The following is a 23276-nucleotide window of genomic DNA, read 5'->3' on the forward strand; positions in this document are numbered from 1 at the left end:
GGAGGAAGCTCTGGATTGTCGATTCTCACGGGGACGTGGTGGCGGAGGGACACAAGGCTGCCCAACGAGAGCTGGGAGATGCTTGGGCAAGGGGCCGGCAGGGTGGGGGTACCCAGCGGACGGCGTGCTCCGCCCCCGCATGGCACCCAGGTCCTCCCGCCGGCGGAGAGCCCTCTGCCCCTGACAACCACCAAAGGCGTTTTAGGATCGCTGAGGGGATGAGCTGGGGCCACCCATTCCGAAAATAGGGTGAAGGCAGGAGAGGGAGGAGACCCCAGGGATGGGGAGGAGGGTGGCACTCGGGCCACCCTGGCTCTGGAAAGCTCCTCTGCAGGCGGCCCTGAAGGCCGAACTCTCCTGAAGGGATGCGGGAGGTGGTAGTGGCAGGTGACCTCAGCAGGGGCCCAGTGGGCCGTTCACAGTACAGGTGAGGGGGGCGGGGCAGCGGAGAGAGGACCCGGCGACACGCACACCCTCATCTCTGGGTGCTCGATTTTGCTTTTAACACCGTTAAAAATAGAAAAATAGAAAGGCGGGAGAAGAGGAAATGGAAAAAAGGGAAATAAACCCAACAGCAAAACCTTATAAGGAAAACACCGCCCCCAGCTGAGCTTGGGGCCACCAGCGGTGGCGGCAATAGCTTAAAAAATCTGTAGGTCTGGGAGAAGGTCGGGCGGGGCGGGGCTATGTACAGAGGGCGGGAGGGGCGGGGCGGGGCGGGGAGGGGCGCTCACGCGCGATCGCCCACCAGGACCACGGGCGCCGCCCCCCTGGACAGGCTGGCCCTCTGGCGCCGCTGGGCCAGCTGCGACTGGGCGGGCGGCGACAGCTGCAGGCAGCGTGAGGTAGCTCGGATGAGAACGGGCCTGCCAGGCCCTGCCTCGCCATCCGCGTCCTCTTCGCGCTGGGCCAGCTGCCGGTTCATGGCGATGGCTTCGGCTGCGAAGGACGTCAGGTCTTTGGCACAGCTGTTCCTGGGGGGGGGGGGGGGGGGGCGTCACTTGGGCAAGGTCAGGGGTCTGTAGCCGCCATCCACCCCACTGTGCACCCTGCCCCCACCCCACATCAGGGTTACTCGAGCCCGGCGGGTTCCCCTGCTCAGAGGAGCCTCACCTCTGCAGGACCATGGGCGTGGGCAGTGTGTTCTCCGGGGCGCACTGCAATGACAGGAACATGGCTGGAGAGATGGGGTACCCTGGAGAAGTGAATGTCTGGCACCACCCCCGTCACAATTCTGCCTCCACGTCCAGGGCTATACTGAGCCCTCCGTGAGCTGCCGGGGCCTTCCATCAGGGGTTGGCAGGTGTCCCAGCACAGCTGCCCCGATCCTCCACACGCCTTCCTCACGGTGTGGCCGTGACCCCATGCCTTGCCCCACACCACAGCACCAGGTGGATACCTCCCAGGCTCCTCACCCTCAACAAGCCCACCACAGAACCTCCCTCTCCCTCCTGCAAAGCACCACAGTCAGGCCAGATACCTGGGGGACCCCAACACCTCCTTTACACCTGCTTCTGTCCCCTCTGCCTCGGAGCTGGCCTCCCCACCCCCAGTTGGCCATATAGCCACTATGCCCAGCAGCTCTGCTCAAAACCCCATTGCAGGGAGCTTACAGGAACCCGGACACCGAGTAGTCAGAGTGTGAGGTTAAGTCACAAGCCCCCAACACTGAAGAAATAAAAATGCAAAGCCCGTCTCCTTTTCTTGACCCATGGCTGTCCAGATCCTCCCGGAAAGGATTTGTTTGGAACCCCGCACTGGTCCCCCCCTGCCACTTGTCATGCCGGCACCCCCTCCCTGTGACAGCAGGGCCTGGTCTCCGTCCCCCTGGGGCTATCTCTGAGCCTCGACCCTCAGCAGCAGGATTTTCTGTCATGGACAGGGGGCTGCAGAGCCGGGAGGCCTGGCTTCTGTCTGCACTCATGTCTGCTAGCCCCTTCCATGTGGACAGCAGGCCCCAAGAACGCAATGACTACGAAGCACAATAAACTTGGTTTCCTGGATTGAGACAGAGCCCAGAACTAAGGTTTGCAGTCCAGGGTCCAAGCTGACTCTGCTGGTCCCTGCCCTCTCTCAGCTCTGCCTGTGCGCCCGTTGGGTGCTCCCTGGATTTCCTTATTTCTATATTTTCGTTTCTCGGACCGTACTTGGCCCAGGAAGACCCTAGAGAATGCTTATGACTGATCCCAGACTCACTGCAGCTGAGTCTCATGCTGGGCCCTCCAACGGTTCCTGTACACTCACTCCCAGAATGCAGCTCTCAAGGGAGCCGGTGACCTCCCCCCCCCGACACTCACCCCATCCCACCCCCAGCCCCTCACTCACCCCCTGCACCCAGGGATGCTGCAGGACCTGAGCCGCGCTCAGCCTCTGCTTGGCGTCACGCACAAGGAGCTTGGAGATGAGGTCTTTGGCAGCAAAGGAGATGTGGGCCCAGTCCTTGTCTGGAAACTCATACTTGCCCTCCTGGATGCTCTCAAACAGCATGTTCTAGGGGGCAAGTATGGCAGGAATCAGTGGGCACTGCCCAAGAGACAGGAGGCAGCCGGCGCAGCAGCACACAGACACCGTCAGACCCACCTGCAGGCCCTGGACTCGGCAGGGAGGCTGGGTGGGGGGACTCTGATTGGCTATAGTGAGAGCAGCTAGGGCCACACTAGGAAGCCTGATAGACAAGGTGATTGTGTGGGTTCTGCCCAGGTGGAGCTTGTTCACACAACACCCGCTTGGGTTGGGAGGGGGAGTTTGAATCCTGAGGACAGAGTCCGTGGACAGGAGGCAGAGCTGATGGCGCCCCCGCCCCCGCCCATTTCTCAGTTCCCCACCGCCTTCCCACTTGGGCATTTCGCTCAGAATCGGAACACCCCCATACAACCTTTGAAATTCCGAGAACTAGTGGGCCCTGCTGCATCGGGAAGCCCCTCACCGTGGCACCGCCGCCACCCCCGCACCTGAATAGCCCCCACCGCGTCCCCGCCGCACCTGGCAGGCTGGGCAGGCCTCCCCGCGGTCCCAGCCGCAGTCGCTGCCGCAGTGGCCGACGAAAGGCGGGTAGCCGCTGAGCAGAATGTAGAGGATGACGCCCAGGCTCCACAGGTCGCAGCGCTTGTCATAGATGCTGGCCTCCTCGCTGAAGGCCTCCACCACCTCAGGGGCCATGTACTCGGCGGAGCCACACTGCGGGGGACGCGGCGTCACAGCCGGACCTCCCCCCACCCAGCCGCCCGCAGGAGCCTCCCGGCCGTCACGTGACGGCGCAGCCCCGGGAATACCTGGGCTCCGCCCCCGAGAGCACCTGGGCTCCGCCCCCGCGCGCCTGACCAGCCGGCTGCCGGCGTCTGGGACCCCGGCCCCGCCCACCCAGACAACGTGCAGCCGTGCCGGCCCCACCCCGGGGCGTCTACCGCACCCCACCAATCAGCGGCTGCCGCTAAAGCGGCCCGCTCCCATTGCGCCTGACTATTCGGCCCCGCCAATCAGCGGCTTTCGCTGAAGCCCGCCCCGCCCAGGACCTATCTCAGCCCCGCCCCCCGCTGTCCGCCTTATCCTGCCCCCAACCACCAGCTGTCGCTGGGAGTCGGCCCCGCCTAACCTCGGCCCCCGCTTTCCCCACCTGGCCAATCAACAGTAGCCACTGGGGACCCGCCCACCGTGTCCGACCAATCCCCGGCTGTTGCCGGGCAAAAGCCCAAGCTCAGCCGGCTCCAGCCGTCCGTGCCCGCGGCGCTCACCGGGGTGAGCAGCTCTGGCGTGGAGATGGGGGAGCAGTCCCCGTTGAGCTTGATGCCACTGCCCAAGTCGAAGTCGCAGATCTTCACCGGAGAGACCTGGGGGGCCGGGCCGAGCCGGGGGCGGGGAAGGAAAAGAGGTGATGAGGGCTGACCCTAGCCTGGGGCCCCCGGGCCGTACCCCTCCGCGGCCGTGCCCCCCCCGCGGCCGTGCCCCCCCCGCGGCCGTGCCCACCCCCCCGACCGTGCCCCCCCCGCGGCCGTGCCCACCCCCGCGGCCGTGCCCCACCCCCGCGGCCGTGCCCCCCCCGCGGCCGTGCCCCCCCCGGCCGTGCCCACCCCCCGGCCGTGCCCCCCCGCGGCCGTGCCCACCCCCCCGGCCGTGCCCCTCCCCGGCCGTGCCCCCCCGCGGCCATGCCCACCCCCCGGCCGTGCCCCACCCGCGGCCATACCCACCCCCCGGCCGTGCCCCCCCCGCGGCCGTGCCCCCCCCCGCGGCCGTGCCCACCCCCCGGCCGTGCCCCACCCGCGGCCGTACCCACCCCCCGGCCGTGGCCCCCCGCGGCCTGCCCACCCCCCGGCCGTGCCCCCCGCCGCGGCCATACCCACCCCCCGGCCGTGCCCCACCCGCGGCCATACCCACCCCCTGGCCGTGCCCCCCCGCGGCCATACCCACCCCCCGGCCGCGCCCACCCCCGCGGCCGCGCCCCACCCGGCCGTGCCCGGCCACGCGGCGCCCCTCACCTGGTTGGGGTGTTCACACAGGATGTTTTCTGGCTTGAGATCCCGGTGGGCGATGCCTGCGGGGGCAAGGCCGACAGGACAGAGCAGGGGTAGCGGTGGGTGGGTCGGGGTCCCCCGGGAGGCCTGGGAAGGCGGGCGGGGCCCGGGCACCCACCTTTGTTGTGCAGGAAGTCCAGGGCGCTGGCCACGTCCTGCACCACCACGCTGGCCTCCAGCTCGTTGAAGTGGCGGCGCTGATGAATGTGGTTCAGGATGGAGCCTGCGTGGCGGCGCCGGCAGTGGGGGGACACGTGAGGCTCCACCCGGCCCCCCGCTGCAGCCCAAAACCCACCCTCGGCCCGACAGCCCCCACTGCCATTAGGGCTCAGCTGGAGGCCTCTCTCCGCTGCCAGGCCGGCGCCACCCCACCCCGCCTCCCACCGCGAAGCCCCACCGCGCACCTCCCCGCATCTTCTCAAACACCAGGTAGAAGCGGTCCTCTTCCTCAAAGAACTCGATCAGCTCCAGAACATTCCTGGGGGGAGGGGTGGCGTAGGAGAAGAGCTGTGGCTTCCAGAGGCCCGTGTGGGCTCCCCCCACAGGAAGGCTTTCACACACACACACCCTCCCTCCTGGGAAAGGATCCCCCCAAAACACCCCACACACAACCTGGTATGTAGTAGGCAATCAATAAACGCGTACGGAGCCTGGTATATCATTAAAAAAAAAAAAAAAAACCAAATTATATTAAAAAGAAACCAAACCCAGTGCCGTGGCGTCAACTCATAGCAACCCTATAGGACAGAGCAGAACTGCCCCACAGAGTTTCCAAGGAGCGCCTGGTGCATTCGAACTGCCAACCCTTTGGTTAGCAGCTGTAGCACTTAACTACCATGCCACCAGGGTTTCCTGGTACATCATAGAAAAAAATAAATAAATATGCACGGGGCCCAGTACATGGCGAAAACCATTGCCATCGTGTTAGTCCCAAAATACTGTGATCCTAGGGGTGAGCAGAACTGCCCCATAGGGTTTCCAAGGCTGTGATCTTTATGGAAGCAGACTACCTACCACATCTTTCTCCCACGGAGCGGCTGGTGGGTTTTAACTACCGTTTCAGGCCAAGTGCTTTAACCAAGTTGTGCTACTAGAGCCCTAGTGGCCTTGGTACACGGCAGGTGTTTAAGAAATTTGAAATGCACACTGGCACAGTCCACAAAACAAAACCAAACACCTTGCCATTGAGTCAATTGACTCAGCGACCCTATAGGGCAGAGAACAGCCCCATAGGGTTTCCAAGGAGTGGCTGGTGGATTTGAGCTGCTGACCTTTTGGTTAGCAGCCTGAGCTCTTAATCATTGCACCACCAGGGCCCCTTGGTACATGGCAGGTATTCAAGGAATTTGAAATGCACACTGGCACAGTCCACAGCAGCTGCTAAATAAATGCACAATGGGCCAGGTACCTGTTAGGTGCTCAATAAATGCATGCCGGTGTTAGGTGGCACACAGGTGGTGTGGGCCAGGCAGTGTGGTGGCCCTCACCTGGAGCACCTTACCTGTGTCCCTGGCAGCACACAGTAGTGTGGGCCAGGCAGTGTGGTGGCCCTCACCTGGAGCACCTTACCTGTGTCCCTGGCACTGGTACAGCATCTCCACTTCCCGGAACACCCTGCTCCGGATGTGCCCTGGCTGCTTTTCAATGATCTGAAACCAGGGTGAGGCACTGGGTCAGCTAGAGCCTCCAGAGCTGGAGGGCAGGTGCCTCCACCAGAAATGTCCCCCCCTGCCAAGCCCAAAAGGCCACCCTTTCAGCTTAGGCCTCTAGTTCCAGAAAGCAGAGCTGTCCTGTGGGGTCCCGGAATTTGCCAGAAGCTGGAACTGCGGAGTCGACATGGGCAGGGGTCACACAGGGGAAGGGGGCAGGGCGGGAAACACAGAGAGGAGCCGGGGCAGCTCTCTACCACTGACACTGGCAGGCCTCAGAGACAGATTGGGGTCTCTGCAAAATGCCCGCTACAGGGTTCGGGGTCCCTGGGAGAAAACGTTTGGCCCCCTCCCCACCCTGATGATGCTGGGGTTACTGAGATCTGGGGTAGCCACCAGCCACTCCCTGAGGCAGGCGCTGGTGAGGGGCCAGGCCAGCACCACCAGGAAGCCTGCGGAGGCCACGGGCCCCTGGCTGGCAGCCCAGCAGTCTTGGCTGCTGGCCCCAGGCCAGCCTGGGCAAATGCCACCGGCCCCACGAACCTGGGCAGTTTCAGCTCTAACTGGCTATGACAGACGCCGAGGACCCTGGGCTCAGGAAGCCACTAGCAAAGCCTCTCTAGCACCCCATGGCCCTAAGGACTAAGGGCCCTGGGTCCCCTCCCAAGGTAGCCCCCAGCCACTGCTGATCACAGGATAGGGGCTGGCAAGTGCCCCCACCTCTCACCCCACAGGCCTGGGCTAAGTTCCCAACACCAAGGCCCCAGGCGGTTTGGATCAAAATCTAACTCCATCGGAATCCACTGGTCCCCCTGCTCCCCAGAGGAGGCTGGGGTCCCTTCTGGGGCGGGGGGTCAGATCCACCACAGCCTCCTACACACCTCTCCTCCTTTTTAAGTCACAGGACCCATGAATCGTGTTCAGTTAATCCAGGAAGGCAGTAAACCCCAAGGCAGCCTCTTCTGGCACCGATACCTGAGTCTTCCGGACAGAGGCCTGGGCTGTGCCCCAGACTTTCTGCAGGCTCACCCCCTTCCGACGACCCCTGCCCCAGCCAGGCCACCAGGACCCCAAAGCCCCCCGAGCCATGCAAATCGAGCTGCCCCACCCCATCCTGCCCAGTCCCCACGTCCCTCCCAGGCCACCCTGTTACCAGTTCCCCTTCGCCAGGGAGCCCCCTGGGTTTTCCTGATCCCAGCACCCACCACATGGTGTCTGGCAGCCATTCCCTGGGCAGGTGTCCCTGTGCTGGTGCTCAGAATGGCCTGGGCTCCCAAGCTGGCCCCCATGTGCCCACACAGTGTGATTCAGGGCACTGGACCCCATTAAACCTGTTTCCTTATCTGCCAGGCAAGGACTGCCCAGCCCAGGACGCCTGACATGAAGGACTTGAGCTGCCCCAGAGAGTAAGTTTTAGGGTGGGGCCCATGGCTGCTGTCCCTGCTGTGGCCAGGTGCCCCCCTCCGAAGTAAGCCTCCAGAAGGTCAGGCCAACACCTCCCTCACCAGCTGGCAAAGGTTGAAGGGTGCTGCAGAGACGGGGATCACTCTTTCCCTGCTCCCTTGTGTGGCTCAGAGAGCGGTTCTTGCAGCTGGGGCATGGCGTAGCCTGGACTTCCACCAGGGCCCCAGGCCAGCCTACTCACCAAGGAGCACCTGGCGCTCCTCAGGAAAGCAAGCCCATGTGACCCACCCAGAGAGCCGTGCCCAACCCAGATGCAGGCAGGTGGTGGTCATGCGGGCGGCCTGGGTGGCCTCTCGAAGCAGTTGGAATACCAGACTGCAAAGGTCACATGGCTGGGACCTAGATGGGGCCCCAGGCTGCTCAGCCACATGCTGGGTTCCCCCGGTGGCAAGCCCCTGGGCACCCCAAGTATGGTGATGTCTTCCTCTCATCCTTCTACCCAGTATGTGAAGCACTTGTCCCTGGGGACAGGGCTCCAGGTGCCAGGCACCAGGGCACTGGCTAGAAACGACCCAGTGATGGCTCTGACTGTGAGCCCTGGCGGCCACCTGGCACCAGGGAGCAGGCAGACGCTGTCTCTTGCGGGCTCCTCCTGCCTGCCTCTGGGGCACAGCTCCCCCCTGTAGGCAGGTGGAGTGCCAAGATCATATTTGGATGGCAGCTTTCCCTGCAGGAAGTCCTGGCAGCCCAAGTGCTGCCTTACTCCTCCCTCCCTGGTGGTGCCTGGCGCTGGGTGGCGGGGTGCTGGGTGCTCACCTTGACAGCATACTCCTGGTTGGTAATGAGATTGACACAGGTCTGCACGCGGGCATGTGCACCCTCACCCAGCACATCCTCTTGCAGCTGGTACACGTCTGGGGTGGTGGGGGGAGGGTGTGAGGGCCACCCTTGGCTGCCAGGTCCCCCACCCATCACCTGTACCCACGCCCCCTGACCTTCAAACCGGCCCGAGAAGCTGTCAGTAGCCCGGCATCGCTTCTTCTTCTTGCCTCTTTTCTTAGCGTCCGGGATGTCGATGGGCTGGCTGGTTGGCATGTCTGTGCCAGGACGTGGAGAAGGCCCCGTGCTCAGGAGGCTGCACAGCCCCTGCCCCCCGGGCCCCCAACACAGCCCCTGCCCCCCAGGCCCCCAACACAGCCCCTGCCCCTGGGCTCCTCACCAGGACGGGCTGGGCACTCTAGGCCGAAGTCAGCGTCCCCGTCCCCGTGGTGGGCCTGGTCTAGGGAGAAGGCCAGCTCGAAAGGATTCGGCCCCTGTAGGGAAGGGAGGCACCCTCAGGCCCTGGCCCTGCCAGGCATGTGCCCCCACAGGGCCTCCAGTGGCCAAGAGGATCCCAACACCCTGCCCAACCCCAGGGCCTCCCAGCCTGCAAAGACCACAGCTGGTCCCTTCTAGCAGTTCTTGACCAGGATGACTCTGTGGAGACATCTGTGATTGTTACTACTGGCGGGGGGGGAGGGGTGCTACTGGCAATGAGTGGGCAGAGACCAGGGTTCCCCTCAATACCTTACAGTGCCCAGGACGACCCCGCCACAAATAGCTGTCTGGCCCTAAAGAGCAATAGGGAGTACCTGGGTGATACAAATACGCTCAAATGCTAACCAAAAGGTTGGGGGTTTCAGACCACCCAGAGACACCTCAGAAAAAAGGCCTGGCGATCTACTTCTAAAAACTTAGCTGTTGAAAACTTTAGAGTGCAGTTCTAGGCTGACACACAGGGGGTGCTGCTCAACAGCCTACAGCACACAGGACAGCCGCCACCCCAGAGAAGGATCCAGCCCCCATGTCAGCAATGCTGAGGCGGAGAAACCCTGTGTTAGCTCTCTGAGAAAAAACTGAGTTCAATCCCTACCTCACACCACACACAAGAAAAAACTCCTGCTGGGTCAGACAGTGTAAACCAGGGGACCCTGCAGCTCTTGTGATTTCCCTCCTCTCTCCTCTCCACTCAGCACGTGGATTTAAATGTGTGCAGCGTCCTATGAGGTCAGGAGGTAAGATGGTTATATGGAATGCAGTCTCTAGGGAGTCAGCGGAACCCCCTAACCCAGGGATCCTCACCCTGGGCGATTCTGCCCCCCGGGAACACGGGACCATATCTGAGAACATCTGTGGATGTAATGACTGCAGGGGGTCTACTGGCATTGAGCGGGTGGAGGCCAGGGACGCTGCCCAATACCCTATAGAGCACAGGATACCCCACCCCACAGAGGGATCCAGCCCTCAAGTCAGCAGTGCTGAGAGAAAGGGACCCTGGCTTCACCTGATGGTGAGGAAGCGGGGACACAGACCTGCGATGAAGAAGCAAAGACGACCCACAGTGGGCTGTCCACTGACCTAGCGGCCTAGGGCAGCGGGCACAGGAGTTGGCTGAGTCACGTGGGACCCACATCTTCGTCTCCGTGGGCTCCTCCACAGCCCGGCCGCCATCAAAGGCGGTGGCGGGCAGGAGGTGACTCACCAGTGGCCGAGGGCAGGGCTCTGAGCCAGCCGGGCTACTTTCCCACGGCTCCTGGCCCATCTCAGGGCAGCCAGGCCCATCCCAGTGACCCGGGCAAACCCCTGGGCCTGCCTGGGCCTCCGTTTCCCCCCATCACCATTCCAGCCAGAAGCTGCTCTCCCCCTTCCTTGCTTGGGTAGCGGCCTGAAGCTTGGGAAAGGAGCTAGAGGCAGAGGCTCACTGGTGCCCTTTGAGGCCCACCACCTTGCCTGCTGCCTGGGACCAACCTCTTCCCAGCTCACGTCTGTGCAGGAGCCCTGCGCACCGCCTGGGAACTGGCTCTGTGTGTCCACACCCTCCTTATCTGCAAGCTGCAGTGTGGCTGCTGGCTGGCCTGACCCCTGCCCACCCTATACCTACCAGGCCCAGCCTCACCCTGTCTCCAGGCCCATGCATCCCATAGAGCACGCCTGGGTGGGAGACGGGGGATGAAGGCAGCCAGGGGCTCGAGCAGCCATCTATCCCCCAAAACGAAGGACTGCTCGAATGAGTCCATTTCTGCAGGCTGGGGGCTGATGCCCTCTCCTGTGAAGGTGCTGGGCCTTTGAAGTGGGAAAACTGAGGCCCAGCTGGTTCCTTTATCAGTCAGACACTGGCTTAGCCCCTGGGGCAGGTGCAAAGGCCTATCAGTAAGATGAGGGGTGACAGTGGTAGCTGGATTGCAGTCCCAGTGTTACGCTAGACAAACTGGCCAGTACCTACCCCTCTCTGGGCCTCCAGCCAGTGGGTGTGGGGGTGCCACCAGCAGGGAGGAGCCACTTTCCCCATCCCAGATCCCTGTACCAGTCCTCCTAGGTGAAAGGCCTCCTGGCAGAAAGACCTGTGGACCAAGGAGGGGCCTCTGCAGCGGGGCTGGGAAGTGGAGGGCCAGATACAGGTCAGGGGAGCAGGGAGGAGCTGCGAGGTCAGCACCGCTCGCACCTGCTGTCACCCACAGATAACCGCTAAGAGCCCTACTGGGGGCTCAGGAAGGGGAGGGCCCCCAGCCAGCCCCCACCAGAGCCTACAGAGGGTGCGGTCCCCATGGGGTCAGATCAACACCAACCAGCCAGGCCAGCTGATGAGTCTGACAAGTGCTTTGATAAGGCCTGTCTGAGGTACCTGGTGTCTGGACTCTACCTGGCGGGAGAATAAGCGGCTGCACAGCCAAGGGAACCACCAGGAAAGAAGTGACCTGGCCTCATGCTGGTGACTGTAGCCTTGGGCCACCCCTCGCCTTTGAGACCAGGAAGCTGCACTGACTCCTGAGACATATTAAGGTTCACAGCACCAAGTGGCTGCTGGGTCCTGGTCTCATCCCAGTCCCACTGCCCGATCTCCATATAATACGCCTGTCCCAGCCTCTAGCTCAGAGGGACAGCCACAGGCACTGAGGTGAAAGGACAGATGTGCTGGTGCCTGGGCACCCAGCAGGGCCAGCTTCCATGTCACCCACGAGCGGGGTACCCAGAACTGTCCATCCTCCCGGGCCTCCACCTTCCTGTCTTATGACGGGAAGACAATCACAACACATTTGAGACGTCCCTCCGCGTGCTTCTGTGGCATGGTGGGGAGAGGGTCCTATAGCAGACTCCTCCAGTGACTGGTCCCTGGTGGACACCCCGAGCAGGGCCCCGACCTCCCTGCATGAAGCCAAGGCAGGCCGGTGGTGTGGGCGGCCCCGCCCTGGGCTGGCGTTGGCCCAGAGTCAGCAGGCCTTGGCAGGAGGCAGCTGGAACCATCTAGAAGTGCAGTTTAATTTGGCGATGGTGCTGCCCCTGCACGATGACCCTGTCCCTGCTTCTGCCCAGTCCCAGGAGGTGACAGACCATTGCAGGTGGTGGCTCAGGTCTACCCCTCGGTGTCTCGGGCCTTGGGGAGACAAGCATGACAGGCGTTGGGGCGGGGTGGGGCGGCAGGGAGGCAGACAAGCCTGGGAACCCAGCTGGCTCCTCCCTGCTGGCGGGGAGTGTGTACACACACATGCTTAGGCACTCACAAACACACCCAGGCCCCTGCCCTCTCCACCGGGCAGCAGGTCCCTGCCCTAGGAGACCATTACATAAGCGGCCGAACGGGTGGGGCAGGGCCGCTGACATCATGCGTCCCCTGGGCCAGCCCCGTGGGGCCCCTGCCTGGCACCTGCCCTCCTTCAGATCTGATCATCTGCCACCCAGCCTCGCAGCCAACACCATCGTCTCAGAAACTTCCCGCTCCTACAGGAAATGGCACTTGGGCGCAGGGTGTCTGAGGTGTCTAGGAGGCTGCAAGCTGGGGGCCGTCCACTAGACAGCCTCATTTCACAGGCTGCCTGGGTGATGCAGGGAGCCCCCCAGCCTGGCTTGGAGAGAGGACCCCCCACAGACCACAGGGTGGAGGAAAGGATCGTAAGGCTTTCTCAAAACACCGCCAGTGCATACTCAGCTGGGGCTTGCAGGACGCACCAGCCAGGGGTCCCAGGGGCCGGACCTGGGGGTTCCCAGAGGAAAGACGCTCCCAGGGCGAAGGCGACGGGAAAGCCCGAGTGGAGCTTGCAGGGGGCATGAGATGAGCCCCCACAGCCTGGGGTCCCCAGAAGAAGAACCCCATAGGCCACAGGAAAGTGGGGACGGGGCCCGCCAGCGCACACCAGGCTGGGGTTTGCAAAGGGTACTAGCCAGGGGTCTCAGGGGCAGGGGGCGCCCGGCCCGGCGCCCCTGGAGGAGGAACCCCACGGGCGGTCGGGGCGCTCTGTGCCCGCTGAGCCCCCCAGCACACCCCAGTCCAGACCCGGGCGGGGCGGCTCCTGCGAGGCCCCGCTCGGCGGCCAGCCGGCCCGCCCCCACCGCGCGGGCCTCACCTTGAACGAGCGGTGGAAGCCCTCCAGCTCGGCGGTTTTCTTCTGCACCATCTTCCGTCCGGGCCCCGCCAGCGGGGGAGGGGGCGCAGGGCCCGGGGGGCGGCCCGCGGGCGGCCGGGGGGCGGCGGGGACGGGAGCCTGTGAGCGGGCGGCGGACAAAGGCGCCGTGAGTGGACGGCCCGGGGGCTCCCGGGGGAGGCCGAGGGGTCCCCGCCCCGGGGAGGGGGCGCCGACCCCACTCACCGGGGTCGGGGTCGCGCCGGGGCTGCAGTGCTGCCGTCGCCGCCCGACGTCGCGCAGCCCGGACCCCGATCCGCGGACCGCGCGGGGAACAGCGCCGCCGCCGCCGCCACCGCGGACTCCTCCGCTGGGCCGCCGCCGCCGAGAGGAGCGCGCGCGCCGCCGCCGTCGCGGCCTTTATGGGCCAGGCCCCGCCCCGCCGCCGGCCACGCCCCCGCGCGCTCGGGGGCGGGGTGTTGTGGGGCGCGGGGGGGAGGTGCCAGTGAGCCCAGTGCAGCTGCGCGGTGCTGCTCGGGGGCGGGGCGTGCGCTTAGGCGCCTCCAATGCGGCTGCGCGGAGTGGGATCGGGGGCGGGGCGTGCGCTTCGGGGCGCAGTGAGGCTGCTAGGTGAGGGCTCAGGGGAGGGACGTGCGCTTCAGGCCGCTGAGCGCGGCTGCCAGTGTGGGCTCGGGGGCGGGGCGTATGCTTCGGGGAGCCGAGTGCGGCTGCGCGGTGAGGATTCGGGCGGGGCGTGCGCTTCGGGGCTCCTTGTACGGCTGCGCTTTCCGGGCGCGGGGCGTGTCCGTGGACTCTCGCACGCGCCTGCGCGGCGAGACCGTGGTGGGGGTGTTCCGGGCGCCGAACGGTGTTAGGAGGGGAGGTGCGGCGGCCTTTGTGGGGTTGCATGAGGCTCGAGGACCCGCGACAACCTCCCGCTGGGTCCCACGCGGAGCAGCCACCCCAGCCAATCTGCCAGGGCTCGAAATACAGTGACTCTTCGAGCGATGCTCTTGCTCTAGAACTTGCCATAGTTCCCACTTTATTTTCTTAAAATTTGTTTATTAAGGGGAAAATCATGTGACGTAAAATTTACATTCCAAAATGTGCAATTCAGTGGCTTTTGGTGCATTTACAAAGTTGTGCAACTATGGCCACTTTCCAGTTGCAGAGCGGCACCTCCACTGGGCAACATCTGCTTCCCCACTGCCCCCAAGGCCAAAGATTCGGCCCCAGGAGGAGTGTGCTGGAACGCCCTAGCCACACCCCAGCCCTCGCTGACCCCTGGGTGTGTGTGCCTGCGTGTGCGTGCATTTGTGCGACTGCGTGTGTGTATGTGCAGGCTTGCATGTTGTCCCAGGCACCTGGACGGGGCCTGCTCAACCTGCCTGCCCAGCGGAGACTTAGAGCTGCCATCTCGCCCTCCCCACCCTGCCCCGGGGGCCTCTTGGTGTGGACGGCATGGATATGGTCACCTGCGGGTATGCAGTGCAGGGTCACACCTGGCCGCTCCACAATGCTGCTCCACAATGCTGCCGGGTTCCAGGACTGAGCACACACGGGACTTTGCCCACTGCAGATGGTGGGGGTGGAAGCTCCCTAAATACTGCTTGAACGGAAGGATGTGGCCCAGTGCCTACCTGTGCATTTGTGTGTGGGTATGTGTGCACACTTGTGCATAGTGCAATGAACCGTTTTCCAGCGTGCCGCTGTTGTGAGCTGTCCCAGGACCAGACTCAACACAGTGTGAGAGGACTGAAACAGGACGTGGGAGCAGGGAGCCCGGAGCCCAGGCACTGACGGCCGTAGGGATCCATTTCTCTCCGAGGTTTACATACCTGGACCTCCCATTCGTCCTGACCACAGGGACTGGAATGATTTGAATGGAGGTCTCGCTGGTGTCTCTCTGGGTCCTGTCCTGCTCAGGTGAGGGTGGGAGGCCTGGCTGAGATGGATTTAGTCCCACAAGCCAGATGCTGGGTCTGCCTTGACCCTGTTCAAAGGATCTGCTTCACCTGCACAGTCCTTGCTGTAGGCCTTCACAAGCTCTGGGTGTGCAGGTGGGGAAGCTAAGGGAACTGAGAGGGGAAGACAGCTTCTGGCCCTGGAGTGTTTCCATGCAGGGTCTCTCCCCCTCGGCACTGCTGACACGGGGCTGGATCATTCTCTGGGATGGGGCCGTCCTGTGCACTGGAGGGTGTCAAGCAGCATCTCTGGGCCTTGACCCATTCCATGCCGATAACACCTGCCCCCCAGTCGTGACAACCACAGATGTCCCCAGACATTGCAAGTCTCCCCTGAGGGGCAGGATCATCTCGGGGGAAGACTCACTGCTTCCATCCGCCAGGGGAGCTGGGTTGTGCAGCCCCTCCTCCCCACATCCCCTGTCCCTCTCAGGCCCCCAATCCCTGCTGTGGGCTGCAGGGAGCTACATCTCTGTGGATGCGGGAGGCACCTGGTGCCTCACCACAGACGGGGCTAGCTGGTACCTGCACACACGTTTGGGCTCCAGCATGTGTGTCCTGCATGCACAATGCTTGGCTGACACACAGTGCTTGCACACACATGCACGCTTGTGTATTCGTGTCTTGAGTGCCTGCCCTGCGTGCCCATGCCTTTGGGCTTCACCCCTGACCTGCATGGGGCTGGCTGCCAGGCTCACAGCCCGACCCCTGGAACCTTCCCGAGGGCAGCTGGCCCTTGTTTACAGGCCAAACTGGCCAAGGTGCTGGGTGGCCCCTGGACAGAAGGAAGTGAGGAGGCCTGGAGGCCACCCTGCCAGCCTTCCCTGGCCCCCAGGGTCAGGAAGCCTGCGTCCAGGCCCACACCTGGGCCTGCTGAGCTTACTGAGGCCTGTTTCCTCCTTCCTTCCGGAGCGCGGTCCTGGCGACCACGGACAGGTCCAGCCCAGGCAAAGGGTGGACACAGCTGGTGGGCTAGACCGGGAGGCTGGGCAGAGCCAACTGGACCCCTGGGATGCCCTTCACCACACCCAAGGGCCCCAGGGAAGGCAGCCAACCTGGGAGGGGGACCCAGGATTGCCCTGGGGAGCTGGGCTACCAGGGGGGAGAATGTATCGGAAAGCTTTTATCTTTGTGACTCCCAGATGCCCCCACCCCCTCCCCGCACCGGGGTTCCACCAGCCCCACTTCTGGGCACCCAGGTCATCACCCTGAAATCGGCACCTGGGGCACATGCTCCCAAAGATGAGCACAGAACCCCCTAGTCCATCCCCACTGAACAGCACCAACCCCTGGGGACCCATATCAGCCTGTCCGCCCATCCTGGAACTGGCTGCTCCTTTCTCCCCCTCTACCTAGTCTCCCTTGAGGATACTTGGGCCTCCACCCTGGCCCCTCCCCAGAGGTGTGGGAGGGGGACAGAGGGGGCACTTGCCCCTGGGCGCAAGTCCAAGGGGGTGCCAGAAGAGGCACGGAATGACATTTCCGAGTTGCCACAAATATGAAAGACTCCTAACTGAGGCAGCCAGACAAGAAGAGGAAGGAGTTGGTGCCAAGCAATTGCTGCTGTCAATGTCTTTTCATCTTGAAATTGGGGGATGGGGGCAACTTGGAGGTTGCCCCTGGGTGCTCTGATCCTCACTATGTCTCTGCCCTTCCCCCGGCCTGAGGCCTCTCCCCAGGCCCGGGTCTGAGCTCAGACATCTCCAAGGGGTCAAGTCTGCCTTCACACTGGAAGCTCAGCGGAACCCTTGGGCCAGGGCACCCGGCCGCAGCTGTGAGTGGCTGGGGGTAGCTGGGAGAGCAACGTGTTTCCCGTTAGTTAAATTCGAGCGCCACATGAACAAGTCATTTTTGGGATAAGGCTGTCCCATCCATAAGTATATTCCAAACAATTATTGGTTTTTAGCTGAAATTGAAATCTAACTGGGAGTCCTGGATTTTGTCTGGTGACCCTACCAGGGGGTGACGATAAACACCTTTTCCCCCCAGTGTAAGAAAAGGCCCAGCTCCCCAACACCGCTGGGCCTGTTGGGGAGCTGGGGGGATCTGTGTATGAGCAGACACAGGCACGTGTGCTTTGAGAGGCGCCGAAGCTGCATGTGCTTGAGGGCCAACCTGAGAAGGTGCAGGTGGGTGTCATGTGGGGTGGGGGTGGACTCCACTGGGGGAGCCTGGCTGGACCCTCTGCGGGACCATCTGATCTCTCTCCTCCTAGGCCTGTGCCTTTGAGGGACAGCCCTGAGGAGGCACCTGGCCACAGCTGGAGAGGGAAAGGGGAGCAGGGTCCCAATCCCCAGCCACCTTCCAGCAGGGAGCAGCAGGGCCAGCCAGCAAAGGGCTGCGGGTATCAGGGAGGTGCCATCAGGGTCTCTCACCCACCCCAGTCTCTCAACTGTCTGACCTCCCAGGACAGACCCCATAGGCCCCTGGGGGACCCCAGATGAGCCAGGAGATAGATGGGCAGGCTCATGTCTGCACCCTCGGGTGTCTTGGCTGTGGGCCGTGTGGCAAGAACAGCTGATGCAAGTGGCTGCAAGCGCCCCTTCCTGTGGGCTGACTCACGCCGCCTCTTTCCAATGGCTCCAGTCCCGGGGACAGAACCGAGCCAGGGCCTCTGGCCTCCCTGGAGTGTGGAAAGGGAAGCTGACGCGGGTGTGGCCAGGAGCTGGGTTGCGCCTTCCAGCCATGGCGTCTCAGCTGTGACGTCCGCTCGCCTTCCCCCGGGGGGGTAAGCATGGGAGTGAGGGGTCACCACACTGTGGACCTCCCACCTCCCTGGGGGTCAGCTCTCCAGCAGGGACAGGAGTCACTGCATAGTGACCAAGACACTGGTGGGGTGGGGCCAGGTGGCTGGGCAGCGCTGGCTGAAGGCCACCACCCTGCCCCTGGTGACAAGGCACTCGGCTTGGTCATCTTGGCCCGACCTGATGCAGTTTTCTCACCTGGCAAAGGGTACCGCGGGGTTGGGGTGGGGGTGTTATGTCTGTAGTAGGGTTCCTATTGCCGCTGTGACCATGGACCACAACTGGGTGGCTTCAAACCACATACATTTACTCTCAGTTCAGGGGGTCAGGAGTCCAGAGCGGGACTCCGGGCTGATATCAAGGCAGGGGCCCCAGGTGGCTCATGGGGGAGCTGGGTCTCCCCGCCCCACTCCAGCTGCTCCCTGGCAGTGGCATCAGGAGCACCAGGGTTTTGAGGTGGGTTGGGGGGCCCTGGGGAGGCAGACAGGAAGGGGATGGGACGCCTTGTGGCTGGATAGGTGTCGGGTGGCTTCATGGAGTCGGGTGGAGGGAAAAGGCTACCCTGGGCCCTGCCAGTCACACTACCCAGCTCACCTGCCCCCAACCCTCTGCCAGCCTCAGGGCCCCTAGCCAAGTGGCACCCATACCCCGGGTGCTTTCCAGCTGGCCAGCCTCCCAGGTCACCTCCGTCTGGCCAGGCGCCAGGCCTGGAGTGACTCTGGGCTCTGGATGTGCGGTGACACCCGTGTCCCTATCCCTCCTCCCTGCTGCGCAAAGCTCAGTGTGCAGTGTGGGCGGCACAACAGCCCCCAAGAAGTCCTGTCCCGGTCCTCAGAGCCTGTGCACATGGTACCTCGCACGGCAAAGGGATCCTGTGGATGGACGAAGTGAAGGGTCTTGAGACCGCAGATGATACTGGATCACCTGGGCGGCCCACGCGATCACAGGGTCCCTGGAAGAGGGAGGCAGGAGGGTCAGAGAAGTAACAACAGTGTTTCTCAACCTTTATTACCTATTCTCCCTCCGTTACGTAGTCAGAGGAGATGTTAGGACTGAAGGGGGGTTGGAGACAGAGAGAGAGATAGACTGACAAATGCTCGTGGCTGGCTCTGAAGACGCAGGAAGGGACCACGGGCCGAGGAACGAGGGCCCTCTAGAAGCTGGGAAAGGGAGGACACGATTCTCCCTGGGGTCTCCGGAAGGAGCCAGCCGACACCCAGGGTTCAGCCCCGGGAGACCCACTGCGGACTCCGGACCTCCGGAAAGGTGAGAGCAGAGACCTGGGCTGTTTGGATCCGCGGCGCGCGGCCATGTCCCGCGGCCACAGGAGACCCTCGCGCAGACTCAGTGGGTCCAACCCAAATACTGTGACATCTGTGGCTTCCGGGAAGGTTCCCGCACACGGAGCGCGTCCGCGTCGCGCCTGAAGACGCGCAAAGTGCTTTCGGATCCACACTGACCTGCTGCGGCCGGACAGTGAACCAGACAGGTGGACGGAGACCCTGCCCGGGGGCCCGAGCCGGTGCGACGCCGAAGCCAGCCGCAGGGTGGGCGGGAAGACGCAGCGGTCCGTGCAAACAGGCACGCCGGGGCAGGCGGGCACCAGGACGGTGTGGGCGGGGTCATTTGCAATTTTAAGTCGGGGGTCAGGGTGGGCTTCACTCAAAAGCACGCCACCCGAGTGCCCTCTCACCCTGGGGGGACGGCGCCAGGGCTCCCTCTGCGCCTCCCCAGTTCGCTGCGGCCCACGCGCCTGCGCACTTTCCTGGGCGCCCGGGGGCGGGGCGTCCGTTCGCCCGGAAGCGTGCAGCGGTTGCCGAGGCAACGCGTTTGCGCCAGCGAGCCCGGCGCTGTGCCCGCGCTCCGAGGGTTGGAAGACGAGGCCGGCTGCTGGGCCAACGGGCTTCCAGATTCGAGCTCGAGAGGCGGGGCCGAGCCCGCTCTCCGGCCAATGGGATTGTTGTTGTTGGGGCTCCCGCGGGGAGGGCCGGGCCCCTCTTAAAGAGATTGCGCGCACTTCTCTCCGCTCCAGGCTGGCTTCGGGTTGCGGACAGAGGCGGGACCCCGGGAAGGGTAGTCAGTGGGTCGCACTGAACCACGCCTTTTCTTTGCCCTGCCCTGTGGCTCCAGGCGGGACCCCAGGCTCTCGGAGCCTCAGTTTTCCCCAGGGCTCAATAAAAGGGTCTGGGACCGTGTACGCAGAGCCCGCTGCGCCTCCGGGGCCACCCCATGCTGCAAACTCAGCCCCGCCCAGCCACCCAGCAGGTCAGGGGAGCGGGATCTGATGCAGGCGGGCCTGCACCTGCCTGTGTCAGAAGGCCAGGATACCCCCTAAAAGGACCCTGCCCCTCTGCGGGAGTGGGTGCTTCCAGGTCTTGGGACCCAATGCCGCAACCAGCTCGTCTGCCAGCTGAAGGCAAAGGGGCGGCTAGTGAGGATCTAGTTCCTGGGGTACCCCCAGGCGACCTTTCCCTCGCTCTTAGGCGGTCCCAGTCAATGAGACACAAACCAAGGTGGTAAAGGACATTTCCTGCCCCAAAAGGCCTGCGGAGTGGGCAGGAGGAGTGACAAGCCTGGTCAGCTGGCACCCTCATGCCCCAACCCATTTGGGACCCCAAGTGTGACCCCCCCAGGGTGGGGTGGTATTTGCAGCAGCGCTTGGTCCAGTGTATGGGGGCAGCGGAAGAGATGCTGGAGGTTTGGGGTGGTTGTGGGGTTCAGTTGGGTCAATTTAGACACACAGCAACCCTATACGACAGAGTAAAACTGTGCCATAGAGTTTCCTCGGCAGCAGATTGCCAGGCTTTTCTCCTGCGGAGCCGCAGGGCGGGTTAGAACCACAGACCTTTCAATTATCAATTCAGTTAGCGGCGGATCACTTAACCACTGTGCCACCAGGGCTCCCTGAGGTTTGGTAGAGAGGGAGCAATGAACTGGGGCAGGGCTGCAGGCCATGGCAGGGAGAACCTCAGGGTGAGGTGGGCTTCAGAGGTGCACACCGCCCAGCTTCCTGCCCCTCCCCCCCCCCATGGCCCTCGTTCCTCTCTGTGCACCTTCTGCCAGCACCTGCTGGCACCCACCAGCACCCTCCCCTCAGCAACAGGAATCTGAGTATCCTGTTCTTATTTATTTATTTATTGTGCTTTAGGTGAAAGTTTATAAACCAAGGCAGTCTCTCATACAAAAATTTATGTACACCTTATTATGTACTCTTAACTGCTGTCCCCTAATGAGACACCACACTCCTCCTCTCCACCCAGTCCCCCTGTCCCCCTTTGCCTTCTCATCTCGCCACCAGATAAGCTGCCCACATAGTCTCGTGTGTCTACTTGAGCCAAAAAGCTCACTCCTCAGTAGTATCATTGTCTATCTTATAGTCCAGTCCAATCCCTGTCTGGAGAGTTGGCTTCGGAAATGGTTCCAATCTTGGACTAGCAAAGGGTCCAGGGCCCATGACCCCCAGGGTCGCTCTAGTCTCAGTCAGACCATTAAGCCTGGTCTTTCTATGAGAATTTGAGGTCTGCATCCCACTGTTCTCCTGGTCCATCAGGGATTCTCTGTTGTGTTCCTTGTCAGGGCAGTCATCGGCTGTAGCCGGGCTGTAGTTCTTCCGGTATCAGGCTAATGTAGTCTCTGCTTTATGTGGCCCTTTCTGTCTCCTGGGCTCGTAATCACCTTTTGTCCTTGATGTTCTTCATTCTCCTTTGATCCAGGTGGGTTGAGACCAATTGATGCATCTTAGATGGCTGCTTGCTAGCGTTTAAGACCCCAGACGCCTCTCGCAGTTCTGCTCTGTCTTATAGGGTTGCTATAAGTTGAAACTGACTCAACGGCAAATGCGTTTATTTTTGATTTTGGCATCAGGGGTGGGCCCCTGCTGGGGCAGTGGTTAATTGCTTGGCTGCTAACTGAAAGGTCAGCAGGTCAAACTCACCAGCTGCTCCATAGGAGAAAGATGTGTGAGTCTGCTTCTGTAAAGATTACAGCCTTGGAAACCCAATGGGACAGTTCTACTCTGTCCTACAGGGTCACTATGATTCAGAATCGAGTCCAGTGGGTTTGGTTTTTTTGGGGGGTAGAGGCCAAGGGTCTTTGGACACTCCAAGTACTATGTTTGTAAGAGGCGTGAGTGTGTGTGAGAGAGGCTGGAAGATACTGCCCTGGTGGTTTTGAAGACACAGAAAGGGGCCACAAGCCAAGGAATGCGGGGCCTCTAGAAGCTGGAAAAGATCAGGAGATGATTCTCCCCTGGAGCCTCCAGGAGGAACCAGCTGACACCTTGAGTTCAGCCCTGTGAGACCCAGTCCGAACACCTGACCTCCAGAACTGTGAGATCAGAAATTTGTGTTGTGGTGCAAGTGGTAAACACACTCAACCACTAACTGAAAGGTTGGAGGTTCAAGTCCACCCAGAGGTGCCTTGGAAGAAAGGCCGGGCGATCTACTTCTGAAAAATCAGCCATTGAAAACCGTGTGGAGCACAGTTCTACTCACGCACATGGGGTTGCCATGAGTCCGAGCCGACGCGACAGCTACTGTTTTTTGATGTAAGTGAACAAAATTGAGGGAATTGGTTACAAACAGCCCTAGGAAGCCAAACGAGCCTTGTTGGCACAATGGTTAACTGCTCAGCCACTAACCCAAAGGTTGGCAGGTTGAACTCACCCATCAGCACCACGGGAGAAAGACCTGGCAGTCTGCTCCTGTACAGATGACAACCTAGGAAGCCGTATGGGGCAGTTCTGCTCTGTCACATGGGGTCGCTGTAAGTTGGAATCAGCTCCACAGCTCACAACAACAAGAAGCCAACACAGCCCTCGGCCCTGGCGGAGTCTCAGGAAATGAGTGTAGAAACATCTCGTTGCTGCTGCAACAAGTTACCAGCTGCCACTCCATGTCTTTTGGCGACGGGGCTGACGGACAGGGAGGCTGAGATGGCAGAGGGAGGGGTGGGCCTCACCCCGTCCTGAGCCTTTCTGGCAGGACTTTCTGCAGACCGCATGTTGTCCTCACGGCCTTGCTGGGCACTCAGGAATCACCGGGGCACCCGGCTGTGCTGGGAGGAACGGGTAGGCAGGCATGCATGTGACCCAGCATCAAGCCACTTGCTTGCTCTCTGGTGAGGCAAGGCAAGGAAATGGGCCATCCATCGGGAGAAAGATGTGTGCACAGATAAACAGCAGGACTGAGCCAAACACCCTGGTCACACACCTGTTGCCCTGTGTCATGACCAGCCAGAGCTGGCTGTGGGGTCTGGACCAGCCTTGTGCCCATCCCACGTGGAGGTTGAGTCTGAGGTTCTCCCACTGCACGCATCAGGAGGGAGAAGTTTCCAGCTCCTTGTTCAACCAACGCCTGATTTGAGCTCCTCCACGTTTCCCCCAAGTAGTGAGGAAAGGCCAAGTGTCAACAGCTGTGGGACTCGGCCATCTGTCACCAGCCGCACCCCACATTGCTTAAGAGCTTAGGAGAGCTCCTTGTCTGCACAGAGGGAGCTGTTTCCTGGCCAAGCGCTGGGAGCAGAACTTTCCAACCAGGTACGTGAGGTCCGCGGTGGGAGGGGCCTAGCGCGCTGGCTGTTGCTCCTCCCTCACTTTCTGGGCTTGAGGAGAAAAGTGGGGTGCTCCAGAAAT

At 62.3% G+C, this 23276-nt stretch overlaps 1 protein-coding gene and 1 long non-coding RNA gene across 3 annotated transcripts; both read right to left on the reverse strand.

The window, feature by feature from the left end:
- Positions 1 to 258: 258 nt before the first annotated feature.
- MKNK2 (MAPK interacting serine/threonine kinase 2) lies at positions 259 to 13072 on the reverse strand. 2 transcript variants are annotated; one of them, XM_064280144.1, is made up of 13 exons: positions 12940 to 13072; positions 8781 to 8874; positions 8557 to 8658; positions 8378 to 8475; positions 6078 to 6157; positions 4913 to 4986; positions 4627 to 4731; positions 4473 to 4528; positions 3732 to 3827; positions 2983 to 3177; positions 2326 to 2490; positions 1114 to 1157; positions 259 to 974 (listed from the first exon to the last, which is right to left on the reverse strand). In XM_064280144.1, exons 1-13 carry the CDS (start codon positions 12988 to 12990, stop codon positions 731 to 733), a joined length of 1404 nt encoding a protein of 467 aa, XP_064136214.1. In that variant the 5' UTR covers positions 12991 to 13072; the 3' UTR covers positions 259 to 730. The 2 variants fall into 2 exon arrangements, with proteins under 2 accessions (XP_064136214.1, XP_064136213.1); XM_064280143.1 differs by having other exon boundaries at positions 8378 to 8658.
- A 1644-nt stretch (positions 13073 to 14716) lies between these two features.
- Positions 14717 to 19390, reverse strand: LOC135230586 (uncharacterized). The gene is made up of 2 exons (XR_010321143.1): positions 19105 to 19390; positions 14717 to 18596 (listed from the first exon to the last, which is right to left on the reverse strand). It is a non-coding gene; the product is annotated as an uncharacterized LOC135230586 (long non-coding RNA).
- Positions 19391 to 23276: the final 3886 nt, after the last annotated feature.

The sequence above is a fragment of the Loxodonta africana genome, chromosome 3 (assembly GCF_030014295.1).
Source record: "Loxodonta africana isolate mLoxAfr1 chromosome 3, mLoxAfr1.hap2, whole genome shotgun sequence".
Taxonomy (NCBI): domain Eukaryota; kingdom Metazoa; phylum Chordata; class Mammalia; order Proboscidea; family Elephantidae; genus Loxodonta; species Loxodonta africana.

Coding starts and splice junctions, on each gene's coding strand:
- MKNK2 (XM_064280143.1), bottom strand. CDS start 12,990: ATGGTGCAGAAGAAAACCGCCGAGCTGGAGGGCTTCCACCGCTCGTTC. Junction 2,491..2,982: donor AGGCCTGCCCAGCCTGCCAG/GTGCGGCGGGGA, acceptor CTTGCCCCCTAG/AACATGCTGTTTGAGAGCAT. Junction 975..1,113: donor ACGCCCATGGTCCTGCAGAG/GTGAGGCTCCTC, acceptor CCCCCCCCCCAG/GAACAGCTGTGCCAAAGACC.